The sequence below is a fragment of the Puma concolor genome, chromosome D2 (genome assembly GCF_028749965.1).
Source record: "Puma concolor isolate L17-30 chromosome D2, mPumCon1.1.hap2, whole genome shotgun sequence".
Classification (NCBI taxonomy): Eukaryota; Metazoa; Chordata; class Mammalia; order Carnivora; family Felidae; genus Puma; species Puma concolor.
In genome coordinates this window covers 22,795,297-22,814,901 of record NC_141677.1, presented here as the reverse complement: position 1 = coordinate 22,814,901, position 19,605 = coordinate 22,795,297, and the positions used below count along the sequence as shown (strand labels likewise).

At 39.7% G+C, this 19,605-nt stretch overlaps 1 protein-coding gene across 18 annotated transcripts in view; it reads left to right on the top strand.

Annotated features, from left to right (window-relative positions):
- Positions 1-19,605, top strand: part of ANK3 (ankyrin 3) — a 690,167-nt gene that overhangs the window by 493,517 nt on the left and 177,045 nt on the right. For all 18 annotated transcript variants that reach the window (XM_086679761.1, XM_086679767.1, XM_086679764.1 and 15 more), the window contains one exon: positions 134-232. In XM_086679761.1, the coding sequence (XP_086535887.1) occupies positions 134-232 (99 nt within the window). The remainder of the gene's footprint in view (positions 1-133; positions 233-19,605) is intronic.

The window sequence follows — 19,605 nt, the reverse complement described above, 5'->3', positions numbered from 1 at the left end:
AAGCATTCTGTTCACAATGGATGTTAAAAAAAGGAAATAAAAAAGTGAGGACCTGTTGGGGGGGAGTTGGGGAAGCAATGTTTCGGTTGAACTGAAGATACCAAAACTGTCCTTTTTTTCTGTTCTTCTACAGAATGACATCACGCCTTTACACGTTGCATCAAAAAGAGGAAATGCCAATATGGTAAAACTCTTGCTTGATCGAGGAGCTAAAATCGATGCCAAAACAAGGGTAAGTGCAATTTGTGTGCATGCTTATACTTATTTTCAGGAATTGTAATCTTCCCCTGATACCTTCACACTGGTTCAACAGTGGCTTCACTTTTACTTCGTTTGTTGTAGCCTCCAAGAAAATGATTCTAAATGTATTTGTCCCAAAATGAAATGCTGATCGACGTGTATAAATCTGTAACACGTTTATATGGCGTATGGTTTTAATTATAAAAACTAAGGCTTAAGGTCTAGAGTTTTAGTTGAGTTTGCATTTTTAAGAATGTAATCACTACCTGACCTGATAGGCTGGGCTGTTTGGTCAGTTTAATACTAAAACTGACAGTTACTCTATTTAAAAACAAATTGGTCTACTTTTGTACACTGCTGGTGCAAATGTAACGTGGTACAGTTACTCTGGGAAACGGTAGGGAGGCTCCTCAAAATATGAAAACTAGAACTACCCTACCATCTGGCAATTCCACTACTGAGTATTTACCCCCAAGTATGGAAAACAGTATCTTGAAGCAATATTTGCCCATTCCTCTTCATCACGGCATTGTTCACAATAGTCAAGAGATGGAAGCCACACAAATGTCGATTGACAGATGATGGATGAACAAAATGTAATGTATATAGATGGTGGAATATTATTAAGCCTGAAACAGGAAGCAAATCCTATCATTCTACAACATGAATGAATCTTAAGGACATTATCCTGAGTGAAAGAGGACAGTCACAAAAGTATAATACTACATGATTCCATTTTTATGGAGTTTCTAGAGTAGTCAAAACCATAGAAGCAGAAGCAGAATGATGTTTGCTTGGGCTTTGGGGGCAGAGAAATGGAGAGTGTTGTTTAGTAAGTTGTAGAGGCTCAATTCTGCAAGATGAAAAATTTCTGGAAGTGTTATACATAGCAATGTGAATACAGTTAACACTACTGAAATATATACTTAAAAATGGTTAAGGAAATAAATTTTGTGTGTTTTTTAGCACAATTTAGAAATCAAAAAAAAAATACAAAGCTGTCTGGGTAGGTGTTTGGCATGTTGCTTATTCGGTGCAATGCCTTTTGGGTAGAGGAAAGAACTGAGACTCAGAAGCAAGTTTGAATCCCAGATGCTGACCTTAGCCAGTTGACTTAGGTAGGCCGTTTAACCTTCTGCATGTAATTTCTCTTTCTGAAAATAAAGAAAATTAATGGCCACCTTGAAGGTTATTGCAGTGATCAAGCTAATGTTTGTAAACTGTGTTGCAAAAAGTAGACCAGAAAGAGGTCACAGCCATTGCTTATATAACTCACAGGTCCAGTTAGCATTAAACTTGTAATCAGGGGATTATTTTGTCCAACACTTCTTGTGTTTGTTCCAAGATGCGAGCAAGAGTGAGGCTAACGGAGAGGTGATCTCACTATACCCAGCCCCCTCTCTGAGGGTTTGGGGTGGTTTTCCCTATCTTGCCATTGTAGCCCCCGCAATCCGTGCTTCCTCCTCACAAGAATCCTGATCTCCGTGTTTCCAAAACTGGCCTGGTAACCTGCATTCGATTCCTGTGGCTCCTTGATTTACTACTTCATTTATTGTTCACTGTGTGTGTTCCCTCAAGCAATAAATGATTACGGAGTGGGCCTACTGTGGGGCAGATACAGCAAGACTGCAGGACACTGTCCTTACCCTCATGAAGCTGACAGGCAGTCAACTACCTGTGCTCTGACCCGAGAACAGCCCAGCTGTAGTTAGTTAGCAGGACACCTGGGCTTCCTTTTCCTGATAACTACTGACCCTGAAAATTTGTATGTACCTTAAAAGAAACCAGCTTTCTAGAGAGGAGGAGTGAAGAAAGATGAAGGTTGACCCCTAGAGGACTGTCTGACTGGGGAAGGAGATTGAATAGAGCTCCTAGTGAATTGACTTTGCATTCTGTAATAAGAAGCCATTACCAATATGCTAGAGCTGTCACTTTAAATGGCAGGGATCTTCCGCCAATATAGGCTATTTCAAGAGGTCATAAGTAATATAACAGAATTGGTGCTGTGCCACTCGATTACAACGTAAAGCTTAAGGATCATTTGCTTAAGGATCATTTGTGAACAGGGAAGATTTTTAGGAAGAAAAATGAGGAATACTAGAGCCAAGCAGGAAAGAGGAGCTTGAAGAGATATACTTGGTTATCCAGCTGGGGTTTTAGTGAGTATGTGGATTAGAAATTACCTTATTTCTCCCTCTCTTGAAATAATCAATCACTGGCAAAAATTCCTTTTCAGTTACTTTACCTCATTTATGCAAAAATTACCTGCTGTATTTGATACAATGAAAGGAGAATGGGGCATATGGGGAACTCAGACCCCATGTTTATGAGGCAGATAGTGGCACCAGGGCAAAAACTTAAAAACTGGATAAAAGTATGAGAGATATGAGGGCACCTGAGTGGCTCAGTCAGTTAAATGTCTGACTCTCAGCTCAGGTCAAGAACTCATGGTTTGTGAGATCGAGCCCTGTGTCAGGCTCTGCACTGACAGCAAGGAGCCTGCTTGGGATTCTCTCCCTCTTTCTCTGCCCCTCCCTTGCTCTTTCTCTCTCTCAAAGTAAATAAATAAACATTAAAAAAAATAGTTTCAGAGATATGGAATAATGTAGTATGCAACTTTGCATACTGTGCAAATTCAGGGGGCAACCTGGTTTCTCTAACACATTGTCCCTGTTGTGAAAGCCTATCTTATTTTGAATAAGATGCAGACTCCTTTTTACCATCCATTCAGTTGTAACCGGGATTCAGTTTTCTCCTGTGTTCTGTGAATGGCGCGTGAATGTGAAGGAGACAGACACAGAGAACAGAGAAGCCTGTCCTACTTCTGTTGTTGTCCTACAAGGAGTGGGGTGAGGGTGGGATGGCATTTGGGCACAGACTGAATTCCTGGCAGACAATATCGAAGAAAGCATAGTACATACCCCAAATATGTAAACTATTTTGTGTTCTTCTCATCAAAGCCTCCCTTCTCTCTGGCTGAAATGACTGAGTAGTCATTGGGTGTGTGGGTGAAAGGGAGGAGGCCAGCTAAAATGTCAGAAAGCTGTGAGGCCAAGCCTAAAAACAGAAAACAGAATTGTTCATAAATGCAAGTTTTAACTACTCAATCTGGTAACTCTTGAGAGAATAAATATTGTTATCTACCCATCCACCTCCTACCAATTACTTAGGACTGTTGTGGCTACCTTGCTACATCAATAGTCGGTTTAGAGACAGGAGACATCTCAGGCGCCAGCACTCCAAGGGACCTCGTTGGCTTACTCTGTTCCCTGCATGTGCTGCTCACCTAATAAAGTACTCAGTTTAAAAGCAGACTCTTAGAGCCCTTTTATTCAAGCAAAGAAACTTGATTTATGGTCAGAGTAGGTTAGGAGGACTTGAGCAAGATTTTACCAGCCAGAAAAGCAAGATGAGAGTGATCAGTGATCTGATCTCTAGTCTTAAGTGTGACTTGCAAGTAAAATTGTGACCTTAGGCAAGTTCACCCTTCTGAGTCTTAGTTTCTGTCCCAGCATGGATAGAGAGTTGTTCCAGATGATTTTACAAGCTCTCCCATTTGGAAGGACACCACATATTGTAGCTTCACTGTAAAACTCAAGATGGTTATATAAGTCAGGTTGATGTTACCAAAATGGTAAAGTAGGGGAGCTCAGCCTCCAACCCCCAACAAAGATCAACAAGAGTTTGGAAGCATCCACAAAGAAAAGCAGTTCTGGGAGAGCTCAGGAGTGCTCTTAGGAATCTTCAGCAACTCAGTGTGGGGAAGGAAAAAAACCCATCTGAGAATAATTACAAAAGAAGGGAAGGAAGAGCAGCTTCATTTTGCCTGCATCATCCAATCTCCCAGGCTGGCACTGCTCACTGCCAACAGGGAACTCCTCAGCTTGGAAGAATTTCCCTTACCAGAAAAGGGAGAGTGAAGTGAGTGGCTGGCTTCCCTAGCTTTCAGGACATTGTATGAAGGACCCTCTTCAGTTTGCAAACCAGATTGCAAACTGGTGTAGCCGTTCTGGAAAACAGTATGGAGCTTCCTCAAAAAGTTAAAAATAGAACTACCCTATGACCCAGCAACTGCACTACTAGATATTTATCCAAAGGATACAAAAATACTGATTCAAAGGGGCACATGCACTCTAATGTTTATAGCAGCATTATCAACAATAGCCAGGGTCACCTGGGTGGTTCAGTCTGTTGAGCATCCGACTCTTGATTTTGGTTCAGGTCATGATCTCACAATCATGGGATCGAGCCCCACATCACTCTCCACACTGAGCATGGAGCCTGCTTGATATTCTGTCTCTCCTTTCTACACCCTTTCCCAACTCTTGCACATGCTCACTCACTCACTCTCTGTCGCACTCTCTCAAAATAAACTAAAAACAAAAAACCAACAATTGCCAAACTATGGAGAGAGCTCAAATGTCCATTGACAGGTGAATGGATAAAGAAGATATATATATGATATATATTATAATGGAATATTACTCAACCATCAAAAAGAATGAAATCTTGCCATTTGTAACAATGTGGATGGAGCTAAAGTGTATTATGCTTAGCAAAATAAGTCAGTCAGAGAAAGACATAGACCATATGATTTCACTCATAGGAATTTAAGAAACAAAACAGATGAACATAGAGGAAGGAGGGGGGAGGGAGAGAGAGGGAAGCAAACCATAAGAGACTCTTAAACATAGAGAACAAACTGAGGGTTGCTGGTAGGGTGTTGGGTGGGGGATGGGCTAAAAGGGCAAGGGGCATTAAGGAAGACACTTGGTGTGATGAGCACTGGGTGTTTTATGTAAGTGACGAATCACTAAATTCTAGTCCTGATACCAATACTACACTATATGTTAACTAACTTGAATTTAAAGAACATCTTGGAAAGAAAAAAAAAAGTTTCATCCGACCCAGAGACTGGCAAAGCTGAGATGAATAGAGATAGGAAGGAACAAAGAAGAGTAGATGCTACCAGTATCATCCATGCAGTGGGAATGACTGTGGTTCCCAGCCACCTGCTTTGCAGAAGACCTCAACAGCTTTCTTGCTATTAAAGTAACTAATGGCCAGAAGAGCCACTGTGGACTCCCTGAAGACTTCATTGGGTTTGGCCCCTGCAATATTCACATTCACAGACTCCAGCCTCCTGAGTCCCTCCCTGCTCCCTACCTACACCTCCACCCCCCCAAACCCCCAGACCCTGCTGCTAGAGCCAAGGGTCCACACCAGCAGTCAGCCCAGCCCTCTGTGTCTGCACAAGTGTAAGAAGCCAGCCTAGACCCTGTGCTGCCCCCACGACTGTGTACGCACTTGGGGCTAGCCCTTCCAGCTGTGCATTTGCACACCGCTGGCCAGACCCTCTACTGCTACCCACACACCTATGGCAGATCCTGTGGCATGGAAGGGCACACCCACAAGCCAGGGCCTTCATTGCAGTCCATGGGTCTGAATCTGGCTCTGTCACCAGTCACTGGCCTTCACTCCTTAGCACATGTCAGGTAACCTTCTAGCTGTGCACCTGTATGCCCCAACCAGACCATCCTTACCGGCCTCCCAAGGCTTGGCACACACCCCCAGGAGACTGCAGCCACAGGAGTACACATGAAGAGCAGAGCCCCCACAGCCATTTGAAGGCCAGATCCGGTCCTGTCTCATGTCACTGACCTGCACCACTGGGCTCACCTGAAGCTGGTCTTTCAAGCTGTGTTCCGGCACGCCCCTTGCCTGACTCCCAACACCAGCCTCCGCTGCTGTGTGCCCACGGTGAGGCCCCACAGCCGCAGCAATACACACAGACAGCCATGGCGCCCACAGCTGCCTGTACACCTGCAGCTGGCCCACACCTTTACAACTGGCTCTGACCCCCACCGCTATGTGTATGTGTGAGACCGACCCCCACCACTATGTAGGGGACCACCCTACAGCTGTGTACATACCACCAGCTCTAGCCACCACCACCACCTGCCCACGTCACCAGCCACTGGCCCTGGAGGTGCTGCTGAGGACTCGGACAACCCCCCACAGTGCTCACCAAGAACTGCACAGTTGTCAATGCCATGAACCCGAGTGACCTGAGCAGATAAGACATCATATACCTCTTGGACCCAAACACCACACACCCCTGTATTTGGCCCTCTGTACCACTAGACCTGGGGTTACAGCACATTCCAGCGTGCCCCTGTGCACAAGTGAAAGTCTTTCCATACTGAGGTCAACCCATAAAGTATGGAAGAAGTGAGTGGTTATTTAAATCTGCAGACTTTAAATATGCACGACTATAGGGATCTTGAAGAATCAGAGAAACCACCAAGGGAGCATAGTGAGCTTCCAGTAATTGACCTCAAAGAACTGGAGATACCAGTGACCTAAAAACATCACACCCAGGGGCACCTGGGTGACTCGGTTGATTAAGACTAATAAAGGATTCAAAATAATTGTTCTAAAGATGCTCCGAGAGCTGCAAGAAAACAGAAAAACAATTTAACAAATTAGGGGGAAAATATAAAAACAAAATGAAAAGTTCAGCAAAGAGATAGAAAATATAAAAAGAGAACCAAGCACAAATTTGGAGCTAAAGAAGACAGTGATGGAACTGAAGAACTCAATAGACAGCTTCAACAGCAGACCGGGCCAAGCAGAAGCAAGAACACTTGAAATTATCTAGTCAGAGGAGCAAAAGAGAAAGGATGAAAAATTCATGAAGAAGACCTGCAGGACTAAAGGGGCATCGTTAAGTGAAAACAGTCCATCCATCATTGAGTCCCAGAAAGAGAAGAGAAACTTACTGAGGACCTAGAAGTGACACCACCCCCAAATCTGAAGAGTTGTAAGGTCAGTAGGGGGAAGAAACTAAACAAAGAACCAGGTGCCCCTAGAGAATAGAAACTGAAGTCTTTTAAAAAAAATATATTAAAAAGAACCCACTGGTTTTATGAAAAGACAATCCCCAGTTCTATTGAGTAATCAATAAAGCTTCAATACAGCATTTAAACTGCATTTGCAATATGTGAACTATTATTCAGCCATAAACATAAAAGCAAATCCTGCCACTTGCAACAACATGAATAGACTTTGAGGCCATTATCCAAGGTGAAATAAGTCAGACAGAGAAAGACAAATACCACATGTCATAACTCAGATGTAGAATCTAAAAACATCACACCTGGGGCACCTGGGTGGCTCAGTCGGTTAAGCTCCAACTTCGGCGCAGGTCATGATCTTCGTGCTTCACAAGTTCAAGCCCTGTGCTTCACAAGTTCAAGCCCTGCCTTGGGCACTCTGCTGTCAGCGTGAGGCCCGCTTCAGATCCTCTGTCCCCCTCTCTCTCTGGCCCTCCCCCACTTGTGCACACATGCTCTCTCTCTCTCAAAAATGAATAAACATTTAAAAAATAATAAATAAAATACAATGATAAAACATCACACTCATAGAAACAGAAAGGTGGTTGCCAGAGGCTGAGAGGCAGAGGAAATGGGGAGATTTAGTCAGAGAGTACAGACTACCAGTTATAAGATGAATACGTTCAGGTATCTAAAGTTTACTTGGTGGGGGCACCTGGGTGGCTCAGTTGGTTAAGCTTCTGACTTTGGCTCAGGTCATGATCTCACAGTTTGTGAGTTTAAGCCCCACATCAGGCTCTGTGCTGACAGCTGAGAGCCTAGAGCCTGCTTCGGATTCTGCATCTCCCTCTCTCTGCCCCTCTCTGGCTTGCACTCTGTCTCTCTCACTCTCAAAAATAAATAAACATTAGAAAAAATTGTTTAAAAATAAATTACTTGTTGACTATAGCTAACAATTCTGTATTGTATATTCAAAAGTTGCTATGAAAGTAGACCTTTAATATTTTGACCATGACATCTGCAAAATTCATGTGAGGTGAAGAATGTGTTAATTAACGTTATTGTGGTAAGTATTTCACAATATATATGTATACCAGATCATCACATGGTATAACCTAAATTTCTACAATGTTCCATGTCAGTTTTATCTCAGCCAAGTTAGGGCTCAGGGGGCAAGAGGCAGAAGCCTCTTGAATGGTGTTCTGAAAAGTGTTTAGCTAGGATCTGATGAAACACAAAACCTGTGGTCCTTTTTCTATCTAGTTCATTTCAAGAAAGGTTGTCCTATTTTCCCAGTCCTGTGATGCTATCTAATATCAACTGGCTTGTTGTATATTCTCCTGCAGAATAAATAAGAGTAAGTATGTAGAGTTATCTCTGTGATAACGGTGGCAAATGTGCTGAGATATAAACATATATCAAGGCAGATTCTTCAGTCTGGTCTATATGTAGATCCTAATTTTAAAATAAGTTTTGAAATTTGCTCACTTTTTTCCAACAAAATTTTAATGACTTTATTTATAGACTAAAATGTTTTGTAAGAATGGCTATTTGTGGTAGCCTGATGGGTTTTTTGGTTTGGTTTTTTTCCCCCATTTAACTCTCGATCTCAGCAAAGCAAGCATGTGTACTTCTTGAAGGAAGATACTTTGCAATGGATGGTCTCTTGTCATTTTCCTTTTCCTTTGCATCAGTTCACAGCCAAATCAAAAGCTCAATATGGACCCTAATCAGAACCATTTTAAGACTTTGTGGCATCTTCTGAGTTCTCTCTTTTCACTGGCTCTTCTCTACCCAATAATAAAGGCAGCTGTGCTTGTATTTAGTGCTTCAGAGAAGATGGAAGGGTTCCAGGTAGAGTCAGTAATACCAATACTCTGATTCCCAGAATGCGGCTCTAATCATGCCTCTCCCAGCTTCCAGTTTTCCTAGCAAGGTGCCACTACCCAGATCCACATGTAATCTCATTACCACCACATCATATCCGAGCCACACCTTGCCACTCAGATGCACACATTCATCTTGGTATCTGTAGCACTTAGCATGCTTTCTGGCACATGCCAGATGTTAAATATGTATTTGCTGAATATATAGAAATGAAAGCTACACTCTTGAAGGTTAAATTTGCCAAAAGGTCTTAATTTTCTTGACTTTATACTGATCCTGTGGTAATGTAATTTTGCTCCCTGAAGTTAATGGCTTCTAATTGATTCAGAAGAACGAAGAGATATTTGTGTGCAAGTAGATAAAGCGTTTTCAGAATACCTCAAATCTGTCAGTTGTTAAATTCTTATTATTCTGGGAAGGTATCAGGGGACATTTGGATGCCCTGTAATTTTAGCCTGTCTTTTCCCAGAAATGCAACTGGTTATTATTTCTGAGGTTAAATACAAAGAAAAAAGAAATATTGGTATTGACTTTTGCTTTCTATTGTATTTCCAGAAGTGTATTGCCTGGCTAAAAATAAATCCTTAAAGTAAATATTAAATATTTTATAGTCATAAGATAGTCCCTATCAAATGGAAAATTCTAATACAATATTTCCTCCTTACAGTTCTAACATAGACATGTTGACAAGAGCACTTGAAATAATGCAAACTGCTCTGGGTTTCTACATTAATCAAGACTAATTTGAAAATATGTCATTCAAAAATAGATTCATTTTTAATTTTTATGTAACAGATATTAAAAGTTAATTGAAAGTATTTATTTGGATTCTAAGAAGGGCAGGGCACCTTCCCCTAAATTTTGCTGTTAACCTTAAACCACTCTAAAAAAATTAAGTATTAATATAAAAAAAGAAAGTACAAGTAATTATGACATGCCCTTAGCGTTCAAAACATGAAAATCTCTTTGAAGGAAAGAATGCTTTTGAGAGTTGCAAAGAGTTCTGAGAACATAAGAGCATCTTATCTCTTTCTTTCTCCCTTTCTCTCTCTCTCTCTCTCCCTCCCTCCCTCTCTCTCTGTCCTAGTGATTTTACAGCATATTGGAGATCTCATTTCCCTTACCAAGTAGAGATCTAAAAGTATCGGATAAATTTTGTGTGCTACTAATCCTGGTTCTCCTGAAGAATCTGTGAAGCAGGCTCAGGACAGCAGTTATTTTAGTTAATTGCTATGTGGTCCTAAGTGCTCGTGCCCAGAAACTACTTTACTCTTCCTCCTATTTTCTTGTGATGTATGTTGGTAATGCTCACTCCCTACTTCTTTTAAAAAATTCTACATCCATTAGGCACACAAGTACTCTGCAGTTATCAACTATAAGCATCTTTAATTATCCTCCTTGCCAAAGGAAAGATACAATAAGTAAATACATCATTACTGTTTTTTTTACATTGTGAAGCTTAATTTGAATTTTTTCCATGTAAGATTTTCTAAGAACTATATAAAAAGCACCTTTATACATTTAAAATCATATTTTATAATAGGTTATTCAGTTTCTACCTACTGAAAATTTAGAAATTATCATCTATAGAAGGAACATTCCTAAAATAGTATATGATAGAAACAAATATAAACTATGATGGTGTAGTGTGTAGAAGTCACATATTCATGTTTTTTACTCAGCTGTGTTAGAGTTTTGGCTTCAAGGAACAATGGAGTAGCTTACAATGAACTAAGCATCCTGCTGATAAAAATCATAAACCCCGGGGGGCGCCTGGGTGGCGCAGTCAGTTAAGCGTCCGACTTCAGCCAGGTCACGATCTCGCGGTCTGTGAGTTCGAGCCCCGCGTCGGGCTCTGGGCTGACGGCTCAGAACCTGGAGCCTGTTTCCGATTCTGTGTCTCCCTCTCTCTCTCTGCCCCCCCCCCCCGTTCATGCTCTGTCTCTCTCTGTCCCAAAAATAAATAAACGTTGAAAAAAAAATTAAAAAAAAAAATCATAAACCCCGGAAAAATAGTTTTTGAAAACTTGTTTGTAGGCACTGAAAAATAATCGAAAATTGGCATAAATTGGAGTGAATTCAACTTTTGAAAGAACTAAATAACACAAGATGAGATCTATATTTTTATGGCAGGTACCGGATACAGTTGATTGAGAAAGTCACAATTTTATTGTCTTGAGGTCAGAGGATCAAGTTTGAGGCTGTAATGGTGGCTGGATATTCAGGGAGGAATCACTGATAGGAGGGAACCACAAGGGAAGTGCTGAAGTCAATCTACAAACATATACACTCCCCACAATCCTTGAATAAGCAATGAACTATGTGTGTGGAGGTGGGAAGTGGAGGGGGGTGGTATGAAACTACAAGGAGAGCAGAGGGAAATAACAGGTAAAAAATTAAAAGCTGAGAAGGAAGTTCAGCAGTGCTTGCTGCAAGGAAAATAGAACACCACATCAAGGAGACTTGGCAAATATCTTTGGCTTTTTATTAATACTACAAGGACTACATCTTAGAAGTTATGACTATGTCCCAGGACTAAAGGGATTACTCTTGGAATAAGGACGATTCTAAAACAGACCTGCTATTGAAAGCCTAAAACAAGTCCCTATAAGACTAGAGTCTTTATAGCACATTATTCACAATATCCAGTATTTAATTTAAATTTTATATTTGATTTAAAAATCACTAGTATACATGAAAGGAAATGAGAAAATCTGACTTGCTGTCAAAAGAAAAGTTAAGTAATAAAAACAGACCCATAGGTGACTCAGATGTTAGAATTAATAGACTTTAAAATAACTATAATTAATATGTTAAATATCTGAATGAAAAGACAGATATAGTGAGTAAGGCAAAATTTTTCAGGAGAAATAGGAAATCTTAAAAAAATAGAAATCTTAGAACTAAAAAACGCAATATCTGAAATTTTAAAAAAACATTCACTGGATGGGATAAAAACAGATTGAATACAAAGGAAGAAAGAATTGGTGAACTTGAAGACAAGTTATAAAAATCATCCAAACTGAAGAACAGAAAACAAAAAGATTAAAAATCAATTTGACACCATGTCAGCAACCTGTGGAATACTAGCAAGCTGACTAAACACTTACAGTGTGGTCCAAGAAGCAAAGGAGAAAGAGAATGGAACAGAAAAGATGTATATATTTATTTTCAAATTCAATCACAAACCACAAACCCTAGACCCAGGAGACTTAGAACACCCCAAGGAGGGTAAATACAAAGAAAACCACACAGAGGTACATAGTGGTGAAGCTGATAAATGGCAAAGATAGAAAAAAAAAAATGTTTACACAGCCAAAGGAGAAGATGCATTATAAATAGAAAAACAATGATGAGACTGTGATCTAACGTCTTACCAGAAACACTGGAGGCCAGAAACAATGGAACATTCTTTAAGATGCTAACTGAAAACTTTCTGTGAATCGAGAACTTATATCCAGTGAACACAAATTGATAATAAAAGCAAAATATAGTTTCAGTTAAGCAAAAATTGAGATGAAGTGTTACCATCAAACCCACACTAAAAGAAATACTAAAGGAAGTTCTTTAGTATTCTGAAGGGAAATAATACCATATGGAAATGTGGATCTAAATAAAGGAGAGAAAAATTAGAAGCAGATTGCTATAAAGAACACTTTTTCTTTTTAGAAATTCTTTAAAGTTTGATTGATAAAAATATCAATTTATTATGAGGCTTGTAATACATGTAAAAGTTAAATATATGATATTTATAGCACAAAAGGTAAAACTAACAGTGTAAATGGAATTATATTATAGAATTTCATATTACACATGAAGTTATATATATAATACATCATATGTAATATTACTCTATGATATATAATTAATAATATAATATGTATTATATAATATTACTCTGTGATATATGATTAATAATATAATATTATTTAGACTGATAAATTAAGGATACATATTATAATGTTTAGGGCAACCACTAAAAGGAAAACAAAAGAAAAAGGAGATTTAGTTAAAAAGCCAAAGAAGGAGGGGGTGCCAGGGTGGCTCAGTCAGTTGAGCATCTGACTCTTGATTTCAGCTTGAGTTGTGATCCCAGGGTCGTGGGATCAAGCCCATGTCAGACTGCACTGAGTGGGGAACCTGCTTGGGATATTCTCTCTCTCTCTCTCTCTCTCTCTCTCTCTCTCTCTCTGCCCCTCTCCCTACTTGTGCTCCCCCCTCAACCCCCCCCAAAAAAAAGCCAAAGGAGGAGATAGCCACTGATATATGTGATGATTTGGTGATTAGAAAACTAAATAATGCTCAACCCAAAAGAAGACAAAAAGGAGGGACAAAAACCCCACAAAGAACAGTGGACAAATACACAACAAATAGCATAAGGGTGTGTTCCAGGGTCAGAGAGAAAGCCATGGTTTTTTAAGCAGAGAGAACAATACAAGGATTTTGCCTTACTTTAGTTTTAAACACATAGAATGTATGACCGGGGTAGCAAGAAAGGGAAGTAGAAAGAGATATTTCTCTCTCCTATACGTGAATGGCAGAAATGAACTCTAGATCTTAAAAGGAGATTGTTTTCCAGAAGGAATCCGATCCCTCAGATGGAGGCAAGCCTAAGTATAAATTCCGATTCCAGCCATTTGCTTGCATGTGACCTTGAGCAGGTACTTTCCTCTTCTGGAGCAGCTTTCTCATCTATAAATGGAACTTGTAATGCCTTTCTCATGAGTTGTAAAGATTCAATAAGATCACAAATATAAAGCGCCTGTAACCACAGAGGGGTTTCAAAAAATGTTATCTCACACCCTCCTATGCCAACTCTACAACTGCCTCGCGTGCACAAAATGAGGATACAGTCAGAATTTTTGGTTAAAAAACACAGATATGAGACTAGCAGTACTGTTGGGCTGCAGGTGGGGCCCCCTTATTTATCTCTGGCTGTATTATAACTCTTCTTTCCTGAGCACTACTGGCTTTTTCTTTCATTGTTTTCAGTTTTGAATTAAGTATCACATCCTGTTTCACATCCATGATATAGGAAAAGAGTATATATCCATTGGATTCTCTCTGCTTGGTTTCCTTTTCCATCTCTAGAGTGAGATTTTTTGCTTAGAGGGTTTTTCTGCTACAGAATACAAATAAAATAAATGTCTGTTTTTGAAAGTATTTCCCAAGTCATGAATTTGTCTCATTTCAGTATTGGCTGTGAGCAAATTCAACATGTTAAGAACATATTCTGGGTTCCGTATTCTTAGGTCTGATGCCTTAATGTCCTGTTCCATGCTTTTCAGCCGAATAGGACCTGAAAGCAAGCCTTTTTGACCTTCGAGTGTGCTAGGTTTTGCTCTTAGGCTAACACAAGAGAGCATTTTGTCCAGCCAGTAAAGTACAGTTTCCCACCTCAGTAATAAGATTACTGTCATTGAAATGAAATATGAGATCTGGACTAGCCAGTTGGCTTTGCTTCAGAATTCTGCCCAAGGGAATACTTGTTCATTATGTCAGTGCTTTAAAAATCAGGGGAATTGGAAAAAAACTACCAACCCTGTGCAATTTCATTTCCCTCCCATACTGTTACTATGGCAACTCAGCATCCCTCTCTCCTTCTCTCCCGTCCAAGTGCATATGCTGCCATTCTTGAGGCAGCCTCCCCTGAGCCCCGGCAATTGCCTTTGTCAAGCATTTTCCAACTGGAAGTTGACACTGTTGTATGCAGCTGAAGAAATGCTTTTTGGTACTGGACCCAGTCTAAGTGACCCTGTATATCAGCTATAAATTTCTAGGGTTTGGGAGCAGGTTAGAATCCTCATTTTTGTATTGGAAAAAGCATGGCTCTAGTTTTAGGGAGAGGAGTAGACCAGTTCACTGCTGTGTTCCAAACCACAGTGCTCACAATAGTTCTCTTTTTTCAGCTCCTGGTATTCAAATAAAAGGAAAATATCTTATTTAGAATAAATCCCCTAATATTTTTCTTATTCTGAGAACTAAAAAGGCTGGTCATATTCTTCAAATCACTTATTTATGGGGAATTTTATTTTTCTGGAAAGAAAGACATTAGAGCACTTCTGAAGGATAAAATGAGTCTGCTCTTAACAAAAAGAATTTTTAACCAACTAACTAGAAAACATTTTTAAAGGACCAGCCCCCAAACCCACTCATTTGCTCACTCCATTCCTTCATTTACTCATCTGCAACTTTCATGGGTACAGTGCTGAGTTATCTTCTCTGTGAGATTCAAATATCCCTTAAGCTAGTGACCTTGTCCTCAGAACCAGCCTAGCTGAAATGATGACGCCTGCTCACAAATGACTAAGATACCCGGTGGAAAGTTAGAGAAGCTTCCCCAAGAGAAGTGCAGATAAAACAAGGAGATGTCCTGAAAATACAGTGGTTATGTCTAGTTATGGAAAAGTCTTCTAAGAAACGTAGGACTTTAAAACAGTACAAATTTGGATCTTGGAGAAAATGGAAAGGGAACTCCTTCCTGGTACCCTGTGTGGGCAGAGCAGAGAGACCGGAACACGAAGAGCTGCGAGTGGCTTGCGAGCTGGGGGAGAAGGGAGGGGCATCGGGGAAGGCCCAATGTAGCAGAGACTGCTGGTGGAAGACCACCAATGCTGATCTGAGAAACTGACGCTTGGCTGAGGACCGAGTGGTTATTGAAGGCCACGTAGCGTTTCATAATCAGAACAGTGCTTCAGGAAAGTGAATGATAAGCCTCACCCATTTCAAAGCAAAAGAAACCAGTTTGAAATTTACATATTATGTTTTGTCCAAATGCAGGTATTAAGTAAAGTCTGTGCTGGCTAATTTTCCTCTTTTTTTTTAAACTGAACTAAGTGTGAATCAGTACATGGCAGACACTTTCCAGTCTGGCTGTGGGTCAGCTGGTCCTATCTTCTTTGTGACTATAAAAGATGTGACACTAATTAAAGACCTTACATTAACTCTAGGCACTAGTTTTCCACTGACCTGTGAATGTCCCAGCAGCCAGGCTGGCACTGCCTGTACAGCCAGGCAGTCGTGACATCTTGTACAGCTTCCTGATGAGCCGTCTCTCCTGCCGGAATTCTGGCTGTTTGAAGTCATGCGCTTTTGAAAAGTTTCAGAGCAAATGTACAGCAGATCCAAAGGAGTCAGCCCAACTTGCAATCAATGTTAAAAATACTGCAAGTGAAACTGCAGTCAAGAGAGCTATGCTTCAGGTAGCTCTTTGCAGTTAGCTAGGAACTGAAGATCTTACCCTGGGGAGCCCCCTGACTTTATCATTGAAACCAGGTGATGAGAAGAACAATGGCAGTAACAATAGCACTTCACAGCTCTTGCACTGATGAAAAAATCACCTTCCCTAGCTGAGTCTCTAAAGTCTATGAGTGTTTAATAAATAAACACCAGAGATCAGAGGCAGCAGCTGCAGAATGAAGATAAAAGAAGGCTCAGGATGGCTGAAAGTTTGAAAAGAGGGGCTTTGTCTTAATAACTCCTCCTAAGTCATGTCTTGACTGTCCTGCACAGTCTGGCCAAGATCTGCATTCAGCCTGTGCAGGCTTGGAGAAGTAAAGAATCTTCATTTATCAAATGAATATTATACCTTTCGTATAGGGATAATCGTGAGGATAAAATGATATAATATCTTGGATTTGTTTCAAAATAATATAAGAAAGGAGAAAAGGTCAGGATATGGATGAATCAAGATTGATCAGGAGATGACAGCTGAGGCTGAGCACCAGACACCTAGAGAGACTCATTATACTATTCAGTCTGCTTTAGTCCAAAATAGGTTTGAAATTTTCCATAATTAAAGCTTTTATTGAAAAATGAAATCAGCAAAAATGTAAATCTGTAAAGGACAGTATGTTTCAAAGGATTGAGGTAGATTTTGCTCTTAGCCACTTTGCATTCAGTATGTAGCAATTTGCTTTGGGTAAGATAATTTTCATGGATAAATGAGTTGGGCTAAAGTAAATACTTTTTTTTCTGTGTGAGCATGGTTTGAACATGTCTGCACACATTCTGTCACCTCTTACATCTTAGAGTCTACTTATGAGAAAATAAAAGAAACAACTTTGACCTTTCAGTCCGTAAAAGACAATCACATTATGACAGGACCTGTGTGGTGTGTTTTTGTGTGTGTGGCAGAAGGTGGGTGTGATTATTAGTTCCCCTTCAGATATTTATAGGTTTTATATTATTGGGAAGACACTTGGACTTCATGGTGTTTTTTTTAATGTTTTCAGATTTTATTTTATTCTATTTTATTAGAAAAATGCTATTTCCCACTTGAAAATCTATACACTGCTTTACTTTGGTTTATGAGAGCAAATGTTTCAAATCAGCATAAGAGGCAGAATATTTAAATATGCTCACAGCATGATCAAATGAGCTTGTGATTCAAATTTCATTTTTAAGGGATTTTAATTCTGAGATGTGGCTAACAGGTTAGAAATAGGATTGTACCTTACTGATTATACATTAGGATAATTAGGGTTATTTTCAAGATCTGCTCACACAATCTGGGAAGTGATTTGAATACACTGATAACATTTTAATGTATCTTAAAATGTGACTGTCCTTAGGGTAGGCTTTGTCAACCACAGGAATCCTCAAGCTGGGGAAAACTTCTCCATAGAGTTTGGGGCCACTTAGATAGCTTTAAGTGAATTATTTTCTACTCCTTAACTCCTAATTCTCCTTTCCCACCTAGCCTGTAGTAAAATAGTCCTTGTCTCCTAGCACAAAAGGAAGACCTAAGTCACTCTCACACACCTGGCCCCAGGGTGCAAAACTTGGAGAGAAGAGGGGACAGAACAGAGCAAGGGGAAGAATTCAGAATATCCGTGTCATGTTAACAACTGTATGACTCTAATGATTGAACAACAAATTTGTCTGCTCATTGGATGATTGGAAATCCTGCTGCTGCCAACAAAAATGAAGGAGCTAGTGGAGTTGCCTTAGGATGCATCATTGAAAAAAATCTTTGGTAAAATATTATTAGGTGATTTTGGCATGTAATTCCAGAGTTTAAAAAATTATTAGTTGACACTGCTTTAACAAAAATCCATCTTCTTATTTGTGCAGACAAGATGTCTCAGCACTAACATTTATAAAAACAAAAATTGCGTAGCTCACTAGATCAAGCATCTGACTCTTGCTTTTGGCTCAGGTCCAGGGGTCCCATGGTCATGGGACCAAGCTCTGAATTGGGCTCTGCACTGAGCATGCTGCCTTCTTGGGATTCTCTCTCTCTCCCTCTGCCCCTCTCCCCCACTCGTGCGATCTCTCAAAAAAAAAAAAATGGGATAGTGTTTGTACCAAAAATAATAAAATTACCTAAGCAATAAACTTAACCAAGACAGAGAAAGATCTATACTGTGAAAATTATAAAACACCAGTGAAAGAAATTGAAGACAACACAAACAAATGGAAAGATGTTCTGTGCTCTTAGATTGAAAGAACCAATATTGTTAAACTGCCCATACTACCCAAAGCAATCTACAGATTGAATGCAATCCCTATCAAAATGCCAACAACATTTTTCACAGAATTAGAAGAGCCAATCCTAACATTTGTATGGAACCACAAAAGACCTCAAATAGCCAAAGCAATCTTGAAAATGAAAAAAACAATCTCAGATTTCAAGATATCCTTCAAAGTTGTAGTAATCAAAACTGTATGGTTCTGGCACCAAAACAGATACATAGATCAATGGAACAGAGCAGAGAGCCCAGAAATAAATCCATGATTATATGGTCAATTAATCTTCAATAAAGGAGGCAAGAATATGCAATGGGAAAAAGTCTCTTCAACAAATGGTGTTGGAAAAACTGGAAAGCAAAGGAGTGAACCTAGACCACTTTCTTAACCTGTTGGAAAAACTGGACAGCAAAGGAATGAACCTGGACCACAAAAATAAGCTAAAAAATTAAGGACCTAAATGTGGGACCTGAAGCCATAAAAATCCTGGAAAGGAGCACAGGCAATAATTTCTCTGACATCGGCCATAGCAACATTTTCCTAGATACATCTCCTGAGGCAAGGGAAACAAAAGCAAAAATAAACTGTTGGGACTACATCAAAATAACAACCTTCTGCACAGAAAAGGAAACAAGAAAACTAAAAGACAGCTGACAGGATGGGAGAAGATATTTGCAAATGGCATATCTGATAAAAGGTTAGTATACAAAATATATAAAGACCTTATACCTCAACCCAAAAAACAAATAATCTGATTAAAAATGGGCAAAAGACATGAACAGACATTTTTCCAAAGAAGACATCCAGATAGCCAACAGACACATGAAAAGATTTTCAACATCACTGATCATCTGGGAAATGCAAATCAAAAACATTGTGAGATATCACTTCACACCTGTCATAATGGCTAGAATCAAAAACATAACAAACAGTATTGGTGAAGATATGGAGAAAAATAAACCCTCATGCACTGTTGGTGAGAATGCAAACTGGTGCAGCCACTGCCAAAAACAGTAGGGAGGTTCCTCAAAAATTAAAAATGGAACTACCATATCATCTAGTCATTCCACTACTGAGTATTTACCCAAAGAATATGAAAACACTAATTGGAAAAATATATGCACCCCTATGTTTATAGCAGCATTATTTACAATAGCCAGGTTATGGAAAC